The following is a 19,235-nucleotide window of genomic DNA, read 5'->3' as shown; positions in this document are numbered from 1 at the left end:
CACCACTATTTTATATATAATGGATCTCTGCTATCTCTGAGATCTATTTCCAAAAGGATCTCAGGGCCAGCATACCTAGTATGTGTGGAATGCCAGTCTAAGAGACAACTGGTATTTGATCTAGTTAAGGCAGCAAATGTTTATTTATTGTGTCCTATGTAAGGAGTGCAGTGCTAGGTCATGTGGAAGATACAATAAAGACTTAAAACACTTCCTTTTTGAAGAGGTGTGTTTAATATTGCTGTGTGTCAGGAGATATGCTAGATGCTTTACATATATTAATTAATTTACTCCTTAAAAATCTTGTCAGATAGGGCTTGTTAACCTTACTTTGTGGAGGAGGAACCAAAGGCTTGGAGTTACGTAACTTGCCCAAGGTTAAGGTGGCACAGACTGGACTGTAAATCTGTCTTGCTGTAGAACCCATATTCATTAATTCAGTAAACATTTGTTATGCACATCCTATATGCCTAAACTACATTAGCTTCTGGTGTCTTTATCTTCAAATAGTTGAAATTATTTTCATAATGTGATAACTACTATGATAAAAGTACTATGGGAGCGTTGCCTCCCTGGTTAAACATTAAGCCAGGACAGCTGTGTGCATAGCAAAGCTCTGGACAACCAAAACCTAGAAATGTATTCAAAGATTCCCTGGATAGGGGGCCTTAAAACACAGACTCATGGGTCTTACCTTACACCTAGTAAGTTGTAATCTCTGGGATTGAGGCCCAGGTATCTGTGATTTTTTAAAGCTTCTCAGGTGTCAGGCGAGTACCATAATAAGAAGAGAGAAAAATTGTTGCGAACTTAGAAACTCAAAGATGCGTCAAACACAGAGAAGAAAAATCTTAATATGAGCCTTTTGAGAACAAGATTTGATTGAAACAGAAAGGAATGTCATGACAAAAATGGCATTTAGAAAGATTTTGGTCATTTTAGGAAGGTTGGATTTTAATTTGGATGGCTTTTTATGTGTCAGAGAATAGTAACAAAGCCTAAGAGGCTTTGGATTTTCTTTTGAAAGGAACCTTCAAAGTCACTGTATCAAATTCATTGATTTTAGGTGATCTGACTGAATTTTTACACACATACACACACACATCTGAGTACCTACTTCGCCATCTTAAAGAACACATTCACCTTGATGAAGTAACTTGGGGAAACAGAAATGGGTTTAGCTTTCTAAAAATTGGTGTTTAGGCTTATTACTAGTATCTGTCTGAGCTTTTGTAAAATCTGGCAGAATCTTCTGTCTACCCACCTATGCATTTGTGCTTGGGTGTATACACATGCATAGTTATCATATGATCAGCAAGGAAAGTGATGATTTAGGTTTTTTGGATCTTTGTGATGAAAGCTATGAATCCTCTCAGAAAAATGGACATATATACAATTTTAATGTCATTTTAGGCTTTCACTTGTCCTCTAAAGCCCATTTAGAGCCCCCTTAGGGTCTGTTGATTCCTGCCAAGAGCCCCTGTGACACAAGTCTTGGACGTTTTTCTTGTCTTTAGACAATAACACTAAGTATACAGTAGGCAGCCATTCTATTTGAAGAGTGAGTGAGTGAATGAAAGTGACAGAAAAAAAGAAATCTAAGGGCCTGGAATGATAACTTCTGTGATCTCTCTCTTGGGGTTAATTTTTCTTGTCCTAGCTCTGGAGTGCCCCAGAGAGGGCTAGAATGAGACAAAGAAACTTCATTCATTTTCCTTTGTATAGTCTGACCTAACTCATACAACACCCCTTTCGGTTCATAAGTAGGTTACAGAATCATACAATATGGGAAAAACAGATATGGCCTATCTCTTAATACAGACATGCTGTTCAGACATTGGTAATACTAAGTGCTAACTAATAATAACTGTTGTGCTGCTAAGGAGTTGGAAAAAGCAAAGGCTGCTCTAGACGTATGTTACTTTTCAAGGAATTTGGTTTTGTTTGCTGTGTGCCTAAAGTTTGTGGTTCTGGGCAGATTACTGTCACATTTAAAATAATACGGTCTCCCATGTTCATGGATTGGAAGACTCAATGTGATTGATAGGTCTTTTCTTCGCAAGTAGAGCTATACATTTTAGTGTAATCTTAATCACAGTCCCAGCAGGGTTTTATGTCTATATGTGTATGGAAATTGACAAACATCCTAAAACTTATGGAAATGCAAAAGATCTAAAATAGCCCAGACAATCTTAAAGATGTTAAATAAAGTTAGAAATTCATACTACCAGGTATTGAGACTGTTGTCCGATATTGAGACTGAATCCAAGGAGCAACAGAAACAGAAAGTTTCTAAACTGGCGTACCACATACATGTTCACCTGATTTGCAAGAAAGGTGCCACTATAATCCAGTGGGGAATGGATGACCATTTCAATAAACAGTTCTGAGTCCATGAGATATCCATATTTAAAAAATTAACCTTAGCCATATACCATATACATAAATTAATTCAAAATGGATCATAAATCTGAAAGGTAAAATAATAAAACTCCTAGAATAAAACATAGGCAAATATCTTCATGACTGAGATAAGCAAAGATGTCTTAACTGGACAGATAAAACAGCCATAAAAAATTGTTAAATTGGACACCATTAATGTTAATTTCTGTTAACATTAATGTTAAGAACTAAATGTTCATCAAAAGTTAAGAGAATGAAAAGACAGACCTCAGACATATATCCAATAAAATACTTATTTCCAGATATATTATGGGCTAGAACAATTTTTAAAATAAATATTCAGTGTTTGAGGAAGACAATTAGAAATAAATGTTTTACTTGATATTTTTCAGACTGAATCATATATAAAGAGCTTCTATAACTGAAGATGTTTTGCCCAAAGACTTAATGAAAAATTTCACAAAAGAGGATAACATATCAAAGTGTTCAAAGTCATTATTCATCAGAGAAATGTAAATTAAAACGACATTGAGTTAACCCTATGTACCCAACAGACTGGCTGAAATTAAAAAGACTGACAATACCAACTGTTGGCAAGGACATAGATCAACTGAAACTCTAATCCATTGCTAGTGAGAGCATAAATTTGTAAAACTACTTCAGAAAACTGGCAGTTTGTACTAAAGCTAAATATACACCTACCCAATGACCCAGCAATTCTGTTTCGTATACACTCAAGAGAAATGAATGCTATTTACCAAAAGAGTGTACAAGAATGTTCGTAGCAGCATTATACATAATAGCTAGAAATTGGAAACAATATGAATGTATGCCAACAGCACTCTGGATAAGTACTTTGTGATATAGTCCAGTTGAATAATAGCACACTACACATCACCAAAAAGGATAAACCACTGATTCACACAGGAACATGAATGAATCTCACAGGCATAACAGTAAATGAAAGAATCTATACACAAAAGACTTTACTCTTTATTATGCAGTTTGTGTAAAGTTCAAGAACACACAAAATGAATCTTTGGTGACAGAAGTAAAAACAGTGCCAGGATGGGTTTTGACTGAAAAAAGGGCAAATGGGCCGGGCGCAGTGACTCATGTCTGTAATCCCAGCACCTTTGGAGGCCGAGGTGGGTGGATCACGAGGTCAGGAGTTCGATACCAGCCTGACCAACATGGTCAAACCCCCTCTCTACTAAAAATACAAAAATTAGCTGGGCGTGGTGGCGCATGCCTGTAGTCCCAGCTACCTGGGAGGCTGAGGCAGGAGAATCGCTTGAATCCAGGAGGCAGAGGTTGCAGTGAGCCGAGGTCACGCCACTGCCCTCCAGCCTGGGCAACAGAGCAAGACTCCCGTCTCAAAAAAAAAAAAAAAAGCAAAGGGGCTAAAATGCCTAAATTCTTAACCTGGGTGGTATTTACATGGAAATATGTGTGTATATAAAAATTCATCAAGTTACAGTCAGGATTTGTATACCTTATGCTACAACTCTATAAAAAATAATAATATAGTCTCTACCGTAAAAAAACTTAGAATCTAGAATCTATTGTGGGGAGAGAGTGAGAAAAGAGTAGCTCCTTTGCTAAATGGGATTTAACTGTTTTCCTTATAGGTGTCTTATTATTGTCTTTGAGTCTTTGGCGGAGTAGAAACTCAATAAATGTTGATTCTATGAATGAACAGATAAATTTCTTGTCTTTATAGTTAGGATTGAGACAATTATTCACAGCAATTAATTATTTTATTGATAAAGGGCTGACTGAAACTAAGCTATTTTCTTATGTAACCAGTTTATAGTGAATCTTCTAACATCACGGAGGTTAAAGTCCTAAAAAGCAGCTAACATAATGAGCTTTTATGTTTCTTAAAAGATTTGTGAAATGTGCAGAGACACTGTTAAGAAATGTGTTTGGCAATGACTATCATTTAAAGACATAACTTTAATTCATGTTTTAATTAGACAAGTTTGCTTGCTTTTTTTGTATTTGAAATCCTTTGAAGAGTGTGGTATTTGAGGATATTTCAGCTCTTTACAAGCCAAAATCTTTATAAGCGTCCACCTATTTATATCTTAAGGCTAATCTCATGTACTTTATTCCCTCAAATATTACTGGGGTTTATAGAGGATCTCCAGCTATTTAAATGAAGTCTGGAGTTTCGAACTCTGCCACTATACCTTCTCAATTACTCATTTACGTGCTTTTGAGATTCCTAGATCATTACTAATCTAAATACTGTTTTTACCACCTGGAAGCACTGTAGAATGCCATCCTCTGATAAACATTTTGGAGTAGAAAGAGCAGGAGGATAAAACAACAGGCGTTTAAAAAAATTCCAGGCATAGTTTAAAATATTGTACCTTTCGAACTAACAATCACAGCTAAATGCTGTAGTGCAAATGTCTATCCCTATTTTATATGGCTTTTTTTACAAAAGGCCTCATCAAATATGGAGTAAGAAAGCCTCATTCTTCTCTATCAAGGTTTAAAATGTATGGTTGTCACTTTCTTCTAGATAACCTCTAATTATAGCAGCTAGATTTGAAGTGTAAAATAGCTTTGTATAATGGACACTGTCACTCATTGCATTCTGTTTCCCCCTTAGACAGGATGTGTGTTGCTCAGATACAGAGTTTAGAGTCCGAAAGATGTCAAGTAAAACACTAATTTCTAACTGCCTTCCTCAGTTGTCAGATATTCATGTTAAAAATTGTTCTGGCACATAATGAGAAATTTATGTGAATTTATTGGTTTAAAAAATATAACTGGCTAATTATAGGTTTAAAAAATACATAGAAATGAAATAATGTATCTGTCATATGAAAAAATTACTCTTCGAAGAAACTGGAAAATCTCTTATTTTCTGTTTATACCAGAATTCTAAATATAAACATTTTAATTCAAAAGGAAAGATAGATATTCCTTATAAAAACATCTAAACTATTTAAAAACCTCTAACTGGCTTTAAAGTGAGTGAAGAATTTTTCATTACAATAGGCTTTAATTCATAAAATAAATTTTTGCTTAAAATTTATAGTGAGAAATGCTTGACTGAAACAAGAATAACCTTTAAAATGAACCAAGTTTCTTCTACACATAAATTGCAAGAGGAAATGAAAAAGAAATGGTGGAGAAACCTTTGGATTATCAGTCATACTATGTAAATCTTATTTAGCTCCTGATTTAGACTAACAAACTGTTTTTTAATATGAGAAAATAGGAAATTTGAGAACTGGATATTTGATGATGTTTTTAAACATTTACATTTTAGATTTGATCATTGTAATTTTAAACTTTTTTTTATTAGAGATACTGATTATGACTGAAATAAGTTTGGTATATGCTTGAGAATTATATAGGGAGAGTAAAGGATAGAGATGAAATAAAAATGTTCATGTGTGTGAATAACTGAGGCCAGGTATTGATTACATGGGTATTGTTTATACTATTCTGCCCACTTTTATATGTTTGAAGTTCTCTATAATTTAAAAAAAAAAAAATTAAGCTACAGATCATAAAATTTGAACTGGTACCACACAATTTATTTCCTGTTAAGTAGTTTCTTCCATGTCCTTTGAGCTTGGTATTTCTCATTAGCTTAGCAAGACAGCTGGGAGGGGATTTGTTTGTTATGTTTTGATGGCAGAAGTTACACAGGTACTATGCTGCTTTTATAAAGGACTTGCATCGTGAAGTCTTTTTTCCTCACCCTAGTGACTTCTTTTCTTACAAGAATCTTGGAATAAAATCGAAAATGCTTAGTATAATTTAAAGACTTTGTGTAGTGTATTTCATACCTTCCTCTTCTACTTTATGTTAGTCTATTTTCTTACTACCCTCTATATTCCATAAGCACTGGTTTTTCTGTTTCTAGAATCTGCCTCAGTGTCTTTATACTGCCTGCCCGTCGACCAACTCCTACTCAGCCTTCAAATTCTAGAGTAGTGTTACCCAGGGAAGCTTTTTCTCTCTACCCTTCTTTACATTTTTCCTCCATAGTAATAGATGTTGTAATTACATATCTGTAACTATTTGTTTGTTTAGTGCTTACCTCTTCTGTAGTCATGAGAGCAGAGATGATGCCTATTTTGTTCAACAGGATAATCTAAAAGCTTAGTGCTTGACAGGTAGAATGCACATAGTAAAGGTTTGTTGAACAGAGGAATAAAGGAATGAATGATAGATGTGGCTCCTCACACTCTTTAGTGTAACGTTGATTCTTTAAAATAGGACGTTTATTTTAAAAACTCTCTCCTGTGCAGGGATTTTGGTAGCATGTGGTGTAACCCAATTGCCTCTCTCATTGTGTAAGTCTTTTGGATAGTAAGTTTACAAATCCATCTTAATGTTTAGGACTGTGTTTCTTGACAGATGAATTTAATTTTCAGTGGGCAATTGTAACTAAGCTTTAAATCATTAAAGAGTTGTTAGTATTTACTTGCTTTTATGTTGAATTTTGTTTCCTTTTTAGTTCTCTAAATTTGACTTTTTTTTTCCTTTTCTCAGGTACTCTCTGCCCTTGACATACTCCAACCTCCACACATTGACTATTTTGAAGAAATGTATCCTAACCAGGGAATGTGAAAGAAGGGGACAATTTTTAAAATTAATTTGTTCTTCTAGCACCTTTTGGGGTTCATGCCTTCAAGTATTTTAAATCTCATCCTTGCAGAAGTGATTGAGTACCTGGAACCAGGTAATTTTGAAATCCTAAGTGTCTGGCAGAGCTCAATATTATCAACATATTCTATGTGGTGATGCCACAGAACAGAACATCTGAACAGATATTTAATCCCCACACAGCCTTATGAGATAGATTATTACCATCCCCATTTTGCAGATGAAACCATTGAGGCAGCTTTGTTGTAGTAGAACCCAGGGAAGTGCTTTTACACGATGCAACAGCTGCCTGTCAGTTAAGAGAGTAATACTGCCCTTTTTTATAACACTTAGGGTAAGATAAAAATTACAGGATTAATGTAAGTTAAGTTGTCTTATGTTCCTTAGAATGGTAGTGGTGGTAGTGGTGATATTGACCTAATAGCCTTTACTTATATTATTTTTATCAGATGCCAGGCACAATTCTAAGCTCTTTACACATATGTTTAATTTAATCCTACAAACATCCTCTGGGGAAGGTATTATGATTATTCCCATGTTACAGAAGAGGAAATTGAGGCACAAAAGGTAAGAAATTGACCAAGATCACAGAGCTAGTAAGTGTGGGGATGGAGATTTGGTTCCAGGTATTCTGACTATGTAGTCTTGCTTTCAGCCCTTACCTATGTGATTCTCAGGATAGAGCCCTTAACGTTCTCCTGTTACTACTGTTAATGTTTAAAAATAGTATGTTAGACATTGTGAATAATAATGAACTATAAAATAATGATAAAATAATGCCTGGTGATAGCTCCATGGTAATAATAAAATAATGCATGGTAATAGCTCCTGGGACTGTGCATGAAAAAAACTGAGACATAAGTTAACCTCCCTGACATTCCTGGGCAAAGTGTTACCAGTTTCCATTCCGCATTTAACTTGGTAAAACTTTAAATAAAAGACAGGAAATCCTAAGTCATTGATTTTGGTAAGCTCATGATTATGCAGTTTATTCAAACTCTAGGCTTTTTTATTAATACTTTAGACCTATGACTCAGAATGGAAACCTATGTAATAGTGAGATACTTTTTCTGATTCAGCAGTGAGGTAATGAAAATCTCATTCTTACACAGGGGGTAGGTAATTCCATATGAGGTTGTTATCTTTGATAACTTCCTGAGAAAATAGGAACAATTAAGAGCTTCCCAAGATAACTAAGCTGGCTAAGGATTTGGGAAATCTTATATGGTAATAGAATTGTCACTGATCAACACTGCTGGGATGTTTTGATCTTTTAAACCAAAAGCTCTTGAATGCTAGTCAGCCCTCCATAGATGTGAGACTGCATCCATGAATGGAAAATATTTGAAAAAAATAATAATAAAAAATAAAAAGTAATATGGCTGGGCACAGTGGCTCACACGTGTAATCCCAGCACTTTAGGAGGCTGAGGCAGGGTGGGCAGATCGCCTGAGCCCAGGAGTTGGAGACCAGCCTGGGCAACATAGCAAGGCCTTGTCTCTACCAAAAAAAAAAAATTTGCTGGGTGTAGTGGCACATGCCTGTTGTCCCAGCCACTCGAGAGGCTGAGGCAGAAGGATCAGCTGAGCCCAGGAGGTCTGTTATTCTCATGGTTACAGTTTATTATAGCAAAAAAGATGCAGACTAAAATCAAGAAAGGAAAACAATTTAGAGAGTCTGGCATGAAGTTCCATTTGTCCTTTCCCAATGTAGTTGCATGGACAGTGCTTAATTCTCCCAGCAATGATATATGACAACATGGGCAAGTGTTGCCAACCAGGGAAGTTTACCTGAGCCTTGGTGTTCAGGGTTTTTATTGTGGGTCAGTCATATAGGCATGAAGCACTCATGTGAGTGACCTTAGCTGCTCAGTCTCCAGCCCTCCTTTTTCCCTTCCTCTCCAGAGGTCAAACTAATACAGCATAGCCCAAGGCCCAGGCAAAGACAGGTATTCACCATGTATCATATTGTTAACATAAACTATCTGGCATGGCCAAAGCCCCAGGTATACTAAGATACTATTATCAGGTGGATATTGCAGTGACCCAAGGTTATTTCCCAAAAGTCCGGGGCCAGTCTTGAAGACTTTTGGAATGGGCAGGGTTTGGACAACCCAGGTCTGCCGAGTTAACCCTTTACTGCACATAGGCCATATGGGAGGAAAGAATGTTTCTATGTAAGTTAATTGGTGAATATGGGTATATTGAATAAAAGCCAAATATATTTAGGTTCTCTTCATTGAACACTTAGTTAATTCATTATATCCATTTTTTACCTTATAGTTCAGGCACATATTGTTTATATCAGGCATTAATTTTGGTACTTGGTTTGAAAACTGTGTATGTGCTTCTGTAAGATAAGAGTTCTCAATCACTTGTTATTATTGGCCATAATTTAATTGAGTCCAGGAGATGTTTGATTCTTCATTATTTCAAATAACAGAGGGAAAGTTAGCATAGTTATGGTTTAAAACCATGAGCGATATAGGTGGCTTAGTAGCTGTTGGTAGCAAATTTCAATCCATTTCATCAGTTAGAATGTTTCTTTGAAATTTTCCTCCTCAAAATTGTTCGTAGATGTTTAAGTAAAGAGCCTTTGTCATAAAATATTCATGGAACCCTCTGGTATACCATTTACTTAAATGTTTTACTTTATTTCATCCTGTCATATCACTTAATTTTTTAACTTCAGGTTAAAAATTTGACGCGTTACTCTCACAGTAATTAACTGACTACAGATGGAAAAATCAAATCTTTCAAACCTAAACTTCAGTAGTCTTCTGTTTTCTGCCTTATAATTCTTAGCTATATGTAGAAGCATGCATAGAAAAAAGGTAAGCGTTTTCCAGTAATGGTGTCGATTGGAAAAAACTGAATGCTTTTAACATAAAAAGGAATCATACCTATAGCGGCCACAGGATTATAAAAACTTTTTAGGAAGGAATGGTTTAGCTTGGAGTACAGGATACTGAAAAGTTGTATTATAGAACAACTATTAAATGAAAATGTAAGAAATACCTTAGTTACGTATATGCTCTGCCTTCGCTGCTGATTCTTTTAGTGTCCTAAATGGGAGAGTTTTCTGTGTCCTTTGTTTTATTTTGAGACGGAGTTTCACTCTTTGTTGCCCAGGCTGGAATGCAATGGCACAATCTCGGCTTACTCCACCTCCTGGGTTCAAGAGATACTCCTGCCTCAGCCTCCCAAGTAGCTGGGATTACAGGTGCACGCCACCATGCCTGGCTAATTTTGTATTTTTAGTACAGACGAGGTTTCACCATGTTGGTCAGGCTGGTCTTGAACTCCTGACCACAGGTGATCTGCCCACCTTGGCCTCCCAAAGTGCTGGGATTACAGGCATGAGCCCCTGTGCCTGGCCATGTGTCCTGTGTTTTTGATACAAATAAATTGGTTGTAGCCGAAGCAAAAAAAAAAAATTCCTCAGTTTCCTTACTCTCTTTTTTCTCCTTGAAAAATAAAAAACCTATTACCTAAAACTTAAAAATATTAAAGATTAATAGGACCTCAAGTTACTATATGAATTCAGCATACTATGTTATCTATGGCAGCAGCTCCCTCTGTAGTATCTCCGAAATATGGCACACACATTACAAATGGTTTTAGATGTTTTTTAATTTGGAGGATTATTGTGTCTACAGATTTTAGAGTAGGTAATATTTTGAATTTTAAATAAGTGATCCTGGAATTATGCTTTTAAGAAACTATTTTGAGGTCTGTATGAAGTTCTGTTGTTTTAGGCAAGTTGTTAGTATATTGTTATACATCTAATGAGTTTTTTAATACTTAGTTGAATGGGTCAGTACATCGAGTCAAAAATATATATTTATATTAAGTTGTGAGGGAAAATAAATAATCCTAAGTAATTATCCACTGTACATAAAGTACCACATCATTACACTTTTTCTAAGATTAGAAAAGTTGGGATATATATCACATATTCAAGTTTTAATAGACAAACATTTTAAACCAGCAGGCGCTTTTAAACCTAATATAATAGTTAATATAATTTTAGAAAATTTGAGTTCTATGTGCGTTTTGGTATAATCAAATGTGAAGTAAGAGTATCGGTGTATAGTGTCTGCGGTTAATCATGTGTTTCCTAAAGAAACTGAAACTGTAATAAAATTATTACATCATGCTCCCCAAAAATTTAGTGTGGATTTTGAAACACCATGCATTTTTAGATAACTTCTTGAAGCAACAAAAAAAGGTCAATATCTAGACTGTAAGTTTTTGTAAATCTGCCTACAGGGTTCAACAGATGTAGGACAGACAAGTCAGATGTGAAAGGAGCAATAACTTCTATCATGACCTCTGTATCTTTTAACTTTTTGTCTTCATAGTTTTTAATCTATCTAGGAAATGTATTATTTAATAATTTTAAAGATTATGTATTTTTCTGAGCTGATGTTTTAGCTTTTAAAGGATTACATTTTTCATTTTGTACTTTGAGTTTCTATTTGGAAATCTGTGTGAAAACAGTTTGGTACTTAATTACTTTGAGCCTACTGAAATTTAAATCAAGAGAAACCAGTTCTAATTGTTTGATTAGCAAACGGAATTTATTATGCTTCAGTTTGGATTTTGGATGCTCTACAATGCACATTTACAGGCCCTTTCCCAGAAAGCACTAGCTACCTACAGGGTTGGAAATAAAAATTTGGTTTGGTTTGGGAAAAGCTCATTTTTGACTTGAAGCATAACTTAGCATTTTATGAAGACGAACATGGGTGGTGTGAGTCTTCTATGCTAGAAGCAATTACATTCTCAGTGGAAATGAGAGTTCTAGTGGAGTGTCCGTACACACTGGTTTGTTGAGACGGTCTTGGATTTTACTTGATGTTCTGGCATAATTATTGTGAGGTTCTCACTCTCAGAAGTGTCACTGTTTGTATGATAGGTTTTGCCTGTGCAGGCAGTGTTTTAAATAGGAATCTCTTGTCATAAAGACTGAGGAAACCTATGTGTCCATTGCAGCCAGTAAGAGTCTCTAGTGCTTTGAAATAGCTGTGTAACCCTCAGGGAATCTTAGGAGTCATTGAAAAACTAAGAACAATGGAAACAAAATGCATATATGCTTATGTAAGTGTACTCTTTCTTCAATAATGGTACTACTAAGGACCAGAAATTTATATCCCGGGAGCTTTGAAGATTCCCATATTGTAAGAACTTCCCGTTCATTTATTCCATAAACATAAGCATCAACTATGTTTCCAGATTCAAGACATTCTGTCTGTTTTATTCATTGTTACATTACCAGTACTTAGAACAGTGCCTGACATAAAGTAGGTACAAAATAAATATTTGGTAAATGAACTAATAGATGATTTCTGGTCCAGGTTTATAATCTAGTGGAGGATACAGTCACATAAATAATGACAATAATATAGGTTGGAAAGTATAATGATAGAAAAGAACTGGCCAGACATGGTAGCCCATGCCTGTAATCCCAGCACTTTGGGAGGCCGAGGTGGGTGGATCACTTGAGGTCAGGAGCTCACGACCTGTCTGACCAACATGGTGAAACCCTGTCTCTACTAAAAATACAAAAATTAGCCGGGTTTGGTGGTGTGTGCCAGTAATCCCAGCTACTCAGGAGGCTGAGGCGGGAGAATCTCTTGAACCCAGGAGGTGAAGATTGCAGTGATCGTGCCACTGCACTGCAGCCTAGGTGACAGAGAGAGACTCCATCTCCCCACCAAAAAAACAAAAGAACCAAAGTATCCTGAGAGCACTGGGGGGTTCTCATTTTTACTCTCCCCCATTTTAGTTTCCCACTGAATTACTAGAAAAACATTTGATGATTTAAAACAAAAAAACTTTCACTTACCCACTGTCACTGATCCTTTCTTCTTATCTCTGAAGCCTAGAACAGAAATTTAAAGAAAGGAAAAACCAAGAAAGGTTGATAGAACAATCCAGGAACAGATAAATTCCTGACCTAACCACCATTTTTGTCAGTATCTGGTTAACCTTGCTTATTCATTCAGCCAAACCTTTAGCACTACTATTATATATGACATTGTACTAACCTCTGGAATAAATACAAAGATGCATTGTTCATTTATTTAATTTTAATTTTAAAAATGTAATATGTGAGATGCTATCCTTAATACTTTATTCATATCTCCAATTTATAGATGAAGAAACTGTAGCTCAGAGAGGTAAATAACTTGTCCGAAGTCACACAGAAGTAACAGAGCTGTGATTTGAACCCGTATTGTATAGTCCAGTGGGCCAGGAGTACTCTCAACCCACCATGCTCTGCTGCCTCTTAATGCTTTCCCGCAAGGAAGATACTATAATCAATGGGGGGGAGATGAGATGAGATGTAAAGGGATAACTAACATGTGTGGTAGAATGTGCCAAAAGAATATAGTAAGGTGGTGTGGGACTTTAAAAGGAGAGACTACTTCAAGCAGAAAAAAGCCATAGGGAAATTGTGTGGAGAAAAGACATTTCAGATGAGCATTGATGGATGAGAAGAATTTGGACAGGTAGCATTTAAGAGGATGGATATTCCAGATGGTGAGACTATCAGGAGCATTATTAGGGAATGGTAAATCATCTAGTTGACCAGAGTTTGATATGCAGAAATAATGAGAAATTAAGCTAGGTTGGGCCAAGTCATGGGGGATTTTGAATGTTGAACTAAGGAAATTGGTCTTTATTCAGTTGACATTGGGCCCCAATGAAAGATTTTTGTGATGAAGAATAACAGAATCAGAAGTGTACTTTAAAAACTTAACAAGGAGTTTGTATTTGATAATGGAAAGGTTCTGGAAATAGTGCCGATGGTTGCACAACATTGTGAATGTGCTTAATACCACTGAATTGCACACTGAAACATGATTAAATGATCAATTTTGTGTGTATTTTAACGTAATTTTTTAAAAACACCATAACAAGGACCTGACTGTTGGAGCTGAGAGGCAGTGACTGTCGTGAAAGAAGAACAGAAGGATGTTTGGCATCTTCCCAGATGGTTTTTCATGATGCTCAATGTTTGTTTTATGCCCTTTCTAACTTTACCCTCAGCAAAGATGTACCAGCAGGTAATTCAAAATATGGTTGTTGCCATCACCTTTAAGGAGTTCATGGTGTAATAGAGATGATAGACAGTTTTCAAATAATTATAGTACCAGAGTAATCAGTTTTACAATAGAGACATTAACCAAATTATCTTATGGATAAAAAAAAAAAAAATGCCCTGCACTCCTTCTCTACTCCCCTACTCCACCCCCCAAAAAAAAGCTTGGAAGACTTACCTGCAACTTAATAATTTTCATAGAATAAAACATGTTCAGTAGTCCTTCCAGCATCAATTCATATAAGAACAATTACATATTAGTAGGATAAGTATATTTTCAGTATTTCTAGTAACACTCTCATTTTTCCACAAAATTTTAATGCATGTCTAATTCCTGTTCATGGGTCTGTGTAACCCTTTTTGCATAGCTTTTCTAATTAAATAACAATATGAAACAGTGCTAATAGATGGTACAACTAAGTGGATAATCTAATATTCATTCTGTAAGAAGTAGAAAGTGGGTACTGTGAACAAATGTATTAGATACTATGTTGTATCATCTGTCTAGACAGAGGAGGGAGATCCTTTTAAATGGACCACCATTTTATTTCATCTCTTCTCAGTTCCCATAAAAAGTACTCAGAAACAGACTCTTTGATATACTTTTCCTAAACTTTTCTTGTAGATTTTTGTTCTCTGTTTATTTTGAATCTTCTCTGTTCTTCCGAACTGTTTCTTTTAGTAACTTTGTCTTTTAAAATCTCCGAGCACAAATGAGCTACACTGGTGATGGGTAACACTGGCTAGGTAAGGACTAGCATCTGTAGATTGGTGTGTTTAGAGACTTGTAACACTGGTAGCAGTCTGCTCTCAGGTTTTAATGACATTTGTGCAGCTTTACAATAGATCATACTGGAGTAAATGCTCTCAAATTCTGTTGGGCAGAAGGACATTTGACACCAAATTGTCTGGACATGGACGTAAGTTTCTCAGACCTGTTAAGGAAAGGTCACTCGGGTCTAATTTGAGGGTTCATTGTCTTTTGGAGGAAGTGTTGATATTCATTGTATTGGCAGGAAGAAGGACAATGAAATTATATGACTGATAACGTTCATCCCTTACCTTCTGAATGCATTGAGAGATAATTGAAGAATTTGCCCTTTCTCTTCATGAATGAAGAAATTGATACAGTAAAATGTTCCTAATCTATATAGAGGCTCCTCTTTCAAATATGGTTTTTTATACTCCAAAAAACAGTGACATTCCAGTCACTTTGGCTTCTGTTCCTCAGCTCTTAATCTCTGGATTTGTGTACATGTTCATTTGCTTTGGAGGGTTATGATGGTGGAAGATTAATCACCAGTCTCTACCATCTATGTTTGACAGACACAGAGCTTGCCTTGCCTTCTCCAGAGCACTTTCTAAAGGAGAGAGCTGAAGTTCGAAATAACATCATTTTCTCTAGAATGCTCTTCTTGTTTTATTACATACATGGTTATAGCCTTAGTGAAGACTCATCTGACAGATCTTATGGACTGTAACAGAATGACAGCTTTCCCGCTTTTTTCTTTTTTTTCTGGTGATTGGATTGATTTTTTTTTTTAAGTCAGTTTTAAATTACAACTGAGGTAGTTTTAATTTTTGACATTCTATACAACAAATTTGTTACTTTACAAAGAAAAGGAATCTGCCTTTGCCTGGGAAAGAGATTGTCGTATTCAAACGTTTTAACAACATGACCTTTTATTCCATTGATTTCTATAGAGAAGCACAGGCATGCTTCAGAAAAGGTCAGTGATTCTAATTGAAGCACACCGATTTTTTTCTAGTTGCAAAGGCTCCCATGCTTTTTGTTGCAGAGAAGATGATGAGATTTAAGGCTGACCATTTGTTACAAGAGAACACAATTCTCTCTGTGACACATTGTTGTTTTTCTTTCATGTGGAAAGCATTGTTTGAAATCAACCATATCTGTAAACCAGATTGTCATTATCCACACTATTCAATGCCTTCACTTTTATTTCAGATCAGCCAGTTTCATATCTGAGTACTAGGTTGAAATTTCCTTCCCCTGTGCACCTGATTTTGGAAGAAAACAAAAATGTGAGCAGAGAGATTTTATTAAGTCTCACACATTTATGGCTGTAGATTCTTTTTTCAGACAGGAATGGCAGGATTTCAGAATTTGTGTTTAAGGTGCCTAAGCATGTTAGTGCTTAAAGTGCTTAACCATGTTATCACTTAAGCATGTTTTAACTGTCATTCATGTACTTGTCATATAAGAGAATCTATGGCTTGAGGGGGCCAGGCTTGGGCTTCTATGTACTACAGTTTATTAAACCAAATTTACTGTGTCTTTTGGAAAAGTCACCTGACTCATATTTGTTCCAATATATATCACATTGAAGATGAAAACTTTTTTTTTTTTTTGAGACGGAGTCTCGCTCTGTCGCCCAGGCTGAAGTACAGTGATGTGATCTCATCTCACTGCAACCTCCACCTCCCGGGTTCAAGTGATTCTCCTGCCTCAGCCTCCTGAGTAACTGGGACTACAGGCAGCTGCCCCCTTGCTTGGTTAATTTTTGTATTTTTAATAGAGACAGGATTTCACCATTTTGGCCAGGATATTCTCGATCTCCTGACCTCATGATCCACCTGCCTCGGCCTCCCAAAGTGCTGGGATTACAGGCATGAGCCACCGTGCCCAGCCGAAGATGAAAAGTTTTGAAAAAGGATTGTAGAACCTTTGACCCATATGGGACCTACTTGATAAATATTTAATATTGTAAGATTTCTTTTTTTGTAATCTGGCTTAGCATTAGTTTCTGTCCATATTAAATGAAGAAAGAATGATTAAGTTTCCACTATCTGAAATCAGTAGAGAGTTTAGGAATTAAAGTAGGGTTTTCAAAGCTTTCTGTCCGTATTCATTCTGTAGGAAATAATTTGATACAACACGTTCCCATTTTCTTTTCCCAACTCAGATAAACCAAGTAAATACCTTTATTTTGCTATCTGAAAGTTTTTAACACATTAGAACATCATACAACATCAGTAGCTCATTGCACTTGGAACATTAAATATGTTCTCAGACTTCAGTTGAGCAGGGAAGCCAGCCCACTGTCCTTCTGAACTCTAGATGGCAAAAGCTTTTGACCTGATAGTTTTTTTACATAAGACAGTATCACAACTTTTTTATAAGCACAACTTGAACTGTCCACAGTGGTTAGCTGTCTGTTATCAAGTGTTTATTCAGCAGTGCTTTATTATGACATACTTACACAACACCTTGTCATTAGTAAGCATTTATTTTTAATACTTTGTAAGTTCTCCCAGTTCTTATTGACTCTCTAAATGCTGTGTAATGAATCAGCTTTATTTTTCCTCTTTTTTTTCTGAAAGGTATGAAAAATGTAAGTCATAGTATGTTGGCAGGCCTGAACATGGGAAGATGGAAAATTGGCCTCCATCCATACACGACATAATTTTCTCCTTCAGCCTGAGATCCCAAGGACCACTCCCCTTACGATGCCCTGTAGTGAAAGTCACATCACCTCTTTTAGTTCATTTAAAAGGCCTTCCTGTCTGCATAACGATTACTTAGGCTTTAGTGTATAGCAAATCCTGAGATTGTTTTAAAGAATTGTTTAAAGTTCAAACTCAACAGCTGGATTTTTTTTCCTCTCTGCTTTGAAGAGAGTCACTATAGTTGGAACAACTTATTCACGCTAGCTCTTTGAAACACCTGTGTTCCAAGTGAAGCCAAAAAAAAAAAAAAAAAAAAAAAAACCTAAAGCTTGAATCTAGTCTTCTCACCTCTCCATTAAAAAATAAATATGTCTCTAAAACTTCCCAGCTGGTGGGAATGAAATGCTGTCAGTGCTCCCAACTGTTAGACGGTAATATTGAATAACAACAAAGTCACACTTAATTTGAGCTTCTGAAAAGCCTCATAACCCCATTATCATTCTCCTGAACTGCTTAACCTTCTGGTTAACCTTCTGATTATTAGCCTCTTGACATATTTAATTCAGGTGTGAGAGTTTAGCAAAGCTCATGGGACTGTATTTATTTCATCTTTTTGTCATGTCCTACTGTGTTGACTTTATTTTTTAAGGTTGCTAGACACCAGGAGGCATGTGTTTCGTGGAGACCTAGAGGTTTCAGAAGCCACTAAATGTATCAGACTTGCCATAATTGGAGGAAATGGAGAATCAGTGGGGCTTTTAGGCACTTCATAGACCAGCTGAGTCTCCTGCTATCAACCGAATTTATTTGAGAGCAGTACCTCAGGAAACTTAATAGACTTATAGCACACTAGCACAAATCTGAATTTTAGCCAGTGTACAGTTTATGTATGTACTGCTGATATTATTTTGCTCTCTACATATTCTGTGCCTGTCATTATTAAGTATTAATCAAAAATATTGAATTGTATCTTTGGCAGTGGGTTTAAAAATTATATGTTTAATTGATAGTTTACCTCACTTAGAGGTGGCAGGAGAACCAGATGGTAGAAAATAGGATCAGGTTGAAGTGGTGTTTTTTTTCCCAAGGAAAATATGATTTGCATGAGTAAGCAAAGTTTTGGGGTTTTTAATGTGTGCTTTTGTTTTGGGGGGATATGGGGACTTTAATCAGTTATAGGATATTAATATTTTTCTGTAATTAGAGTTAAATATGAAGAATATTAATCTGATAGGTAATATTTATCACCCTGAGCTCAAGACTAAGAAACCCTTCAGGTTATTAACCTTTTACCAAAACCAGGAGTTACCCTGTGTGAAGGTTCTCAGAGGTCTCACAGAAACTAGTACTTTTAATTGTTCCCTCAAGTTCCCATCTGTCAAAAATGTGTCCTGTAGGAAACCTTTCTTGGTCTAAGAAAGGGCTTTTTGTCCTTATATGAATGAATGAGTAAACTCTAAAGGAATGTGCCTGTCATGGACATGTTTTTGATGCCAAAAACCCTGCATGAGACCACATTAATAAAAAGTGAATAAAGTTTTTCTCCTTCTTCAATGGTGATATACTTTTGAGATTACCTAGTCTTTCCTTTTGAGATCACAGTGGCTTAAAGGAGCTTTTTTTTTTTTTTTTTTTTTTTTTTTTTTTTTTTTTCTACTCTAGTTCCTGAGGTGCAT

At 35.9% G+C, this 19,235-nt stretch overlaps 1 protein-coding gene across 2 annotated transcripts in view; it reads left to right on the top strand.

The window, feature by feature from the left end:
• Window positions 1-19,235, top strand: part of NLK (nemo-like kinase) — a 152,101-nt gene that overhangs the window by 83,220 nt on the left and 49,646 nt on the right. For both annotated transcript variants that reach the window (XR_001007935.1, XM_011997544.1), the window contains exon 3: window positions 6,928-6,983. Coding sequence is in view for 1 of the 2 variants with exons in the window: in XM_011997544.1 (XP_011852934.1) it covers window positions 6,928-6,983 (56 nt within the window). In the remaining variant the exon portion in view is untranslated. The remainder of the gene's footprint in view (window positions 1-6,927; window positions 6,984-19,235) is intronic.

This window comes from Mandrillus leucophaeus, unplaced genomic scaffold (assembly GCF_000951045.1).
Source record: "Mandrillus leucophaeus isolate KB7577 unplaced genomic scaffold, Mleu.le_1.0 Scaffold541, whole genome shotgun sequence".
Lineage (NCBI taxonomy): Eukaryota > Metazoa > Chordata > Mammalia > Primates > Cercopithecidae > Mandrillus > Mandrillus leucophaeus.
This window is presented reverse-complemented; position numbering and strand designations above follow the sequence as displayed.